The sequence below is a fragment of the Otolemur garnettii genome, unplaced genomic scaffold (assembly GCF_000181295.1).
Source record: "Otolemur garnettii isolate 467f Iridium unplaced genomic scaffold, OtoGar3 scaffold00022, whole genome shotgun sequence".
NCBI lineage: Eukaryota > Metazoa > Chordata > Mammalia > Primates > Galagidae > Otolemur > Otolemur garnettii.
Window position 1 is genome coordinate 19,968,879 of NW_003852417.1, and position 7,923 is coordinate 19,976,801.

The 7,923-nt window shown below is 40.0% G+C and overlaps 1 protein-coding gene across 1 annotated transcript in view; it reads left to right on the plus strand.

Annotated features, from left to right (window-relative positions):
- Window positions 1-7,923, plus strand: part of CLIP4 (CAP-Gly domain containing linker protein family member 4) — a 61,003-nt gene that overhangs the window by 34,991 nt on the left and 18,089 nt on the right. Inside the window, 3 exon segments of the mRNA XM_003787497.2 lie at window positions 511-600; window positions 1,631-1,774; window positions 4,283-4,417. Of these exon segments, the coding sequence (XP_003787545.1) occupies window positions 511-600; window positions 1,631-1,774; window positions 4,283-4,417 (369 nt within the window).

Sequence of the window (7,923 nt, forward strand, 5' to 3'; positions counted from 1 at the left end):
GCCACAACGCCTGGCCATTTTTTTGGTTGCAGCCATCATTGTTGTTTGGCGGGCCCAGGCTGGGGATGCGAACCCGCCACCTTAGGTGTATGTGGCTGGAGCCTTAGCCGCTTGAGCCACAGGCGCCGAGCCCTCTGTACCTTTCTTTAGGATTTTCGTTTTGTCCAACCAGAGTTCCTACCCTCAGTTCTTCCTGACCACACCGCCAGTATTCTCTGGAGGGAATTTGACCTAATCTTCAAGCCTTAGTGGATTATGATCTAGGCTAAAAATATATTTTAGTGAAATTTGGGGAAGTTGGTATTTCAAGATGGGCTGGGAATGAATTCTTTCTTTTTTCTTTAAATGATCAAATATTGGTCTCCACTGTCAATGAATGTATCATCCAACACGTTTTCACAGGTGGATATGATTTAGATAATAAGGGATGCATACACTTTAAAAAATATATGGTTTTAATTTTAATGTTAATCATAATTCTTGCTGAAAGTGTTCATTTCTGTGTCTCAGGACAAGTGACATCAAAAAGAGATAGTGCTTCTGAATCCACACTTTCATTGCCTCCTGGTGAAGAGTTGAAAACTGTGACAGAAAAAGATGGTAATGTAATTTGTAACTTCTGTTGCTCAAATTTTAATTTCTTTTTTTTTCTTTTCTTTTTTTGGAGTCAGAGTCTCAGTCGCCCTTAGGTTGAGTGGCGTGGCGTCATAGCTCACAGCAACCTCAAACTCTTGGGCTCAAGCTATCCTCTTGCCTCAGCCTTCCAAGTGGTTAGGACTACAGACGCCTGCCACAATGCTTGGCTTGTTTCTCTATTTTTTTAGTAGAGATGGGGGTTTCACTTGGCTTTGGCTGGTTTTGAACTCCTGAGCTCAGGCCATCCAACTGCCTTGGCCTCCCAGAATGCTAGGATTACAGGAATGAGCCACTGTGCCTGGCCTCAAATTTTAATTTCTGATAGAACTTAAAAATAATATAGTAAAAAACCCATTATATTTGGGGGTTAAGTTTTAAAGTTGGTAAAAATTACCCTTGAAAATCCATCAAGCAACACATAATACAACGCATACTTTTTTGTGTATAAAATTCTATACTGTGATTCTTATGTCTTAAATGAGAGAACTACTGGACTAGATTAAAAGGCAACAAAAGGAAATTCCGTAGTACAAATGGCTTGACCAAAATGTCGCAAGTTTCCTTTAGCTACCAAATCCTTAGGTGAATACAGCATAAGCTTTCCTGCTAACCTTCTGGATTAACTCCAAACTTAATGTTAAACTTTTGTTACCTTAAAACATGTTAATGGCAGTTTTTGTGTTTTTATATAAATAAGCTGGGACTCTACTATGTCATCTAAGGTGAGAGGTGAATGATAGTGGTGGTTATAGCGACACTTCCTAGATAAGATGGTGGTCTTAAAAGTGTGAATCCTTAAAACACTGTCGCTTGTGATAGAAAATCTTTTATGTATAAGCTCCCAATATTTGGATGAAATAAGACATCTGATTTGATACTAGATGATATGTACCCGCGGACGCTAAATGGAGAGTTTCAGAAAGGTTTGCCCGGGAAGCTGGTTCTCTTCTCGGGGTCCGCCCTTTGACGTGTTCTTCTCTATTCCCTGTTTCAGTTACCCTGCTGGGATCTGTCAGCACCTCCTCTTCTCTGTCTTCTCTGGAACACAAACAGAGCAACCCCAAGAAACCGAACGCAAGCAGCAATAGCAAGAAGACAGTGAGCAAAAGCTCTTCTCTGTCCCCCAGAGCCAGTGCTGGTATCTATGGCTTTTTCAACCAGGCTTTCTTGGTGTTTTTAATCTTGGTTTCTTTGTAAGTAGATTTGCTCTTTTTAAATGTGTAGAAGGAACCCTTTACTTCAGTCCGATTGAACCACTTTACGCTCTGCCCCGCCTCACCCTGAGGTCTCTTCCTTTTGCTACTAGATACAAGACTTTGCATTTATTTTCATTTAGTTTATTCTTAGTCATCGTGTCCCCTCTGAATGTTGCTTCTTGCACCCTGCGTATTAGCTTTCTTTCACATGCCTTTGTGCCCCCTTTATATTTAAGAAGCACATCCTCTGTTTTTATTCAAGTGATTGTTTAAAACCATGTAGAAGGTCCGAGGGTCCCTTGCTGGATGACAGTGACCACCTGTTCTGAGATGGCTTTAACTAGCTGTGGACCCTGCATAATGCCATTCAGTTTTCCTTTCTTCAATTATGTGTAAGGATACATAGAATCCCTCGTCAGATTTCTTTTTGAAATCGACATAGATTATGTCTATTGCAGTTCACGTAGTTACCTATTTAGTCAACTTTGTCCAGAGAAAAATTGAAGCTATCTTGGCATACATGGGTCTTAATGAACATCATCATAATTATTAGGTTCTTTTTTCTAATACTTCCGATACTTGTACTGAGCTACTATTTTATTATAGAAAATGCTCATGACAGGATTTTTCCCTTTTGAAATACTTACTTTACTGGATAGTAGAAAACCTCCAACCCCCCAAAGGTAACATTGACATAGTAAACATTAACGTTTGGACCCCCAAAGTAGGAAACGTGGAAGTTCTGCTGACGTAATTATTCTCTAAATAGCCCCCACCCATCCCAACCAAGTTTTCTTTAAGGTGTGAGGAGCAGAGGTGAGATCTGGTCCTCATTCAATGTCAAGGCCCCTTTCATTTGGCATTTGTACTTTTGACATTGATATCATTTTAAAATTAATATGTGGGTGTGGAATTACTCTTTAACCTTTTATACCAAGTAGTTCTTCTGTGCCTGTACATTTACCTTTTTTTAAAAAAATGAATTTGAGAGTTATGTAGGCTTAAATAATAGTGACGATGGAGGGAGTTTTTAGAGTGAAAAGGAGGAGCTTTCTCACCGGGGAGGGGACAGAGAATGGGAGATGCCCAGAGAGGCAGAGAAAGCCCTCACCGGAACCCGGAGGCACCTCCTACATGAGTAGGGATTTCTCTTTTCCTGCAGATTTGCATTTGAGGGAGATGTGGACTGCAGGGAATGGACAGTAGGGAACTTAGGTTAAAGAATAAGAGAAGGAAGAGTGGGCAGAAAGGATTTGGGGAGTGGTAAAGGCGAGGGGCAAGTCTGGGGTGGGCTTCAGCCTCACTGCATCTCATAGTTGAACTTACTGTCTTTGGTCTGTTGTCTGCAGACAACCTGGGGACAGGCCTGACACTGTTGGTCCGAGGGTCTAGGTTTTCATTGGGGTGTGCTGCTTACTGGCTGTGAACACTGAGCTCTAGTTAATTCCCGAGTTTGTTATTTATTGTTAATATTTCTATGAAAAGCACTTTGTAAACGATACAATATTAGTCATTACCAGGGCCTAGGGCTTCCTGGTGTAGCGCTTTATGCAGACCTTCTTTTTTGTTTCCACTTTTTTCACAGTCTGACTTATCCTCTGTCCCACGCACTAGGGTTCTGTAAGCCTTCCTGGACTACAGCTGTTCACATCTCCGTTTATGCACTGATGGAACAAGTCTCAAGGGCCCACCTCTTCTCCTTCAGCTGTTGTATTTGAATAGCTCTCTAAACAGTATTTCTCTAGGACTTCTGATGTTTAATAGCGGGCATTTCAGTGTTTACTTATCAAGTTGAGACGGGAGGGGTTTTGTTCTTACTAAGTAAATCAATTTGGGGTAATTGGAACATCAGAGCAATTTTACCTTTAAATCACATTCCTTTTTGTATTATTCACAGTGAATATAGGTGAACTACTATACTTCTAGTGTTTTACTAGAATAGGAATTGGCACACTGTGACCCATGGGCCAGATCTGACCTACCACCTGTTTTTCTAAAATCTTATTAGAACACATCCAGGCAATATTTTTCAACGTACTGTCTATATTTGCTTGCATGCTACACCAGCAGGTTGAAGAGTTGTGACAGAGATGGTACAGCTTGCACAGGCTAAAGTATTTATTATCTAGCTCTTTACAGAAGCAGTTTGCTGAACGCTATTCTAGTAGAGAGTGTGCCAGGCAATCCTGGTAGAGTCGATACTTCTCTAAGAATCAGGTTTCGTCCTCCATGGCAATAATTTCCTCAGGAAACCCTTTCCTTTGGGTAGTTTGACCTCACTCTCTGTAGATGACATACAATGAAAAGCATTAAATATCGAAATCTCCAGCTAGCTAGACTAGTTAGGATACATAGTGAACTTTTGGCTAATGTGCTTTTTGAGTTCCCCCCCTTTGTTTTCTCTCCTCTTTCTCGCCTTGCACCTTTCTGCACATCAACCACTTTAACAGGCTTGAATTCCTCAGCACCATCTGTAGCAAGTAATACCCGCTGTGAAGGAGAACTCCAGCTTGGAGATCGAGTGCTGGTGGTAGGCCAGAGAATTGGTACCATTAAGTTCTTTGGGACGACAAACTTTGCTCCAGGTAACTCGTCTGCATATTGTTTGCTCCGTTTGAATTCTTTAGAATATAAAAGTTTTAAAATTCTTCAATAGTTCTTTAATAGTTGAGAGAGTTCCTTAATAGTCCTTTTAGATGGTAGTTGCAGCACAGAAGATGTAAACAATGATCAAAACTCAGACGGTTTTTCCTCTAGGTTGGCTATTATCTGTCTATAAATTTTCCTTGTCAACTTTATTTTAAATTGCCTAAAGTTAAAATTAATCGTAACTCTCCAATTTTACCGCATCTCACTGATTGCCAGGTGTGCTTACAGGAAAAACATATTAGGATTACAGTTTTGCTAAGGATAATCTTTAAAATGTGCAGGTAGTGAATTAAGGGCACAGCTTTTATCAGAGTGAAAAGCAGGCAGAAGGGCTCCGTGGAAACTGAGAAAGCTTTTTGACGCCCTGGAACCTTAAAAAGATATGTTTGTATATTTATATATTCATTCCAATCTATACTTAATATTGTGATTCCAAAAGTAAAGATTACTTTCTTTTGCATTCTCAGTGATCATAATTTTAAATAGAAGCCAGTTGAGTGAAACCATGTTTTCATGTTTTAAATAGCAATATGCTATTTTAACACAGGGTGGCATTGCAGCATTTTAGGAAAAGGTTATCTAGTACATTGATTTAAAAAAAAAGTTTGTAGCATTCTGTCAAGAACACTGAGGATCTGCGGTTTAGCCCTGTTTGTATGCTAACAAATTAGCCTGCCATGGTTTCGTAGATGCTGGTGGGAGGCATGAGTGCCCAGTGAGAACCAAGGGACGTCAGTCCTCACAATAATAGCAGTGGCCCAAGTACGAGCGTTTTCATGAACTGTTCCTTGAGACCCGATTCCCATCAGCTGAAAAAGAAAGGGCTGGGTGACACCTGCATGCCTGGTGGTTTGTGTTCAGGAGAGGAACTCTGGGCTTAAGGAATGTGAACCTTTGTCATGAACTCACTGTCCAGCACGGCTTCCTTTTGCCTTGGAGGGAGACTTTCTGTTGTCCAAGGCTGTTCCCTACACAGACATCCGTGAAAAGATAGTCTGGAACAAAGGCAGTCACTGCTTCTGCCTGTAAGACATGGAGAAACTTGAGAGAGCTGTAGAGATCTATTTCATTAATACCCATTTTAACTGTAAGCCAGTTAATGAGTTTGAGATGGGTTATATGTCTTATAATTCATGACCCTCTTAAGTCTCCCGGTAGTAATTGAGATTAGTTGGGGTGCCCTTAATGTAATTCTCAAATGAAAACTTAAGAATCCCACAGGTAGGTTCCTTTTTTGCAATTACTCTATAATCAGAGAGTTCCCTTTTTCTGATTATATTAAATTAGGTTAGAATGGTTTGATTCTTTGAATGTAATTCATCATTTTAGGTTGACTTTTAATTGATAGCATTTAGCAATTTAGGAAGTAATAAGCAAACAGAAAAGTTGGGAGCTTTTAGTTAGAGTCGTTCTGTCTTGTAAGGAAGTGGTGGCACCTATTTCCTTTGGCGTTAGAGTTTAGTTCAGTCATTTCTGTGGAACAGTGGTATCTTCTAGATCTTGGAGCTCTAGACCTGGGAGAGGTTACCTTTAGCCTTTTCGGCATTTTTCTCTATGCCACCTTGGAAGGAAACTTAGCATTTAAATAGGAAAATAGCCACCCCACATGACTGACTGCCAGAGCATAGCCACGTTGCTAACATTCCTCCTAATGTATTTCTGTTGTATGTTACACATTTTCCAGAGTCACATGGTAAACATGGAGCGATTACATGGTAAATTAAAATGAGAAAATGCAAAAATTACATAGGAAAGCATCAAAGACAGGAAGCGAAACTTGAAAAATTATAGCTGTGGCACTCAGAGGAATAAAAATGGGAACCAGACTAGCCTGGTTTGGGACATTCAGAGACTTGGTGACCCACTTTCAGACCGTTGGGTGGCTTAAACGTAGGTTTGTATGTTAAGAGACCAAATGCAGTTACTACTGTACTCGTCTTTTAAATCACAAATGAATGGACTGTTAGACACTTTAAACTGGCCTCAAGCCATCCTCAGTTTGATTATTCCCCCTTTTAGGAGTATGTGTCCATTTATATTATATTGAGTTGGACTACAATAAAAGCAACCTTGCTACTTTAATTTTAGACTCTCTAGAAAAGGAAATCCCATTATTTTCATCAGAGTAGGTCTTTTTTAATACTAAAAGTCTTCTTTAAAATTCTGACTAAGTTGGCTTGGTGCCTGTAGCACAGTGGTTACTATGCCAGCCACGTACACCAAGGCTGGTGGGTTTGAACCTGGCTGGGCCAGCTAAAGCAACGATGACAACTACAACAACAAAAAAATAGCCGAGTGTTGTGGCAGGCAACTGTAGTCCCAGCTACTTGGGAGGCTGAGGCAAGAGAATCGCTTAAGCCCAAGAGTTTGAGGTTGCTGTGTGCTATGACACCACAGCACTCTACCCAGGGTAACAGAGTGAGACCCTGTCTCCAAAAAAAACCCACAACTTTTTAAGTCTTCTAGTTAAATGTCTAAAAGCTTAACAGTACAAGCCAGGCACGGTGGTTGATGCCTGCAATCCTACCCAGGGTGACAGAGTAACTCTGCCTAAAACTAAAGAAATAAATAATGAAAGGTTGACACTACGAAGCAGAGCACGTAGATTTCTTGCTTAAAGGAAACCTAATGAAAGGGCTCTAGTCTATAGGTAAGTTTCTAATATCCTCTTGATAATTTATTCTTCCAAGCAAACTATATCTTATAGCAGTGCTCACCAAACTTTAACATGCATGCAAATCACCAGGGGAAGTCTTGTCACAAATGCTGGTTTCGATTCAATAGGTCTGGGGTAGGAATCTGAGATTCTGTATTTCTAATAAGCTTCTAGGTGACACTAATGCTCCTCGTCCACTAACTTTCAGGGGCAAGACTTTTAAGGTTTGCAAAGAATCTTCGTTTATAGTATATAGCCATACAAATTAAGACTTTGTTAAATTTTGACTACCCCCACTTTGTAGGAGAGAAATTAAGGTCCAGTTGAGACTCAAATCCCTGAAACTTTTATCTGCATTACACTGTAAAAAGTTCTAAAATAAAAATCAATTAAAGTAGCACTAGTTACCTAAAATACATGCAGTAAAGCTTAAAAAAGCAAGTCATCAAATTTTGTGGCACAAATGAATTGCTAGTGAATGTGTATGCATACTACAGGTCAGAAAGCAGTCACTGTCTACAGAACAAACAGAAAGACTTTCCCTCAAGATATTTTTCAAAAAAACTTTTTTCTGCAAGGTTAGGGTGGTTTTCACCTTACTTGAAGTTTAGAGTGGTCTTCTCATTTCCCTGAGCTTCTATTTTAACCAGCAAGAAAGAAATCATGATCTGCTTTTCTAACTGGCTCAATTTCAGTATGTTTGAAAACGATCAGCTGATGCTCCAGAAGACCAACAGCAGCTTCCTTAGATGGGCGATTTCACCCAAGGGCCTCCAAAATACAGCA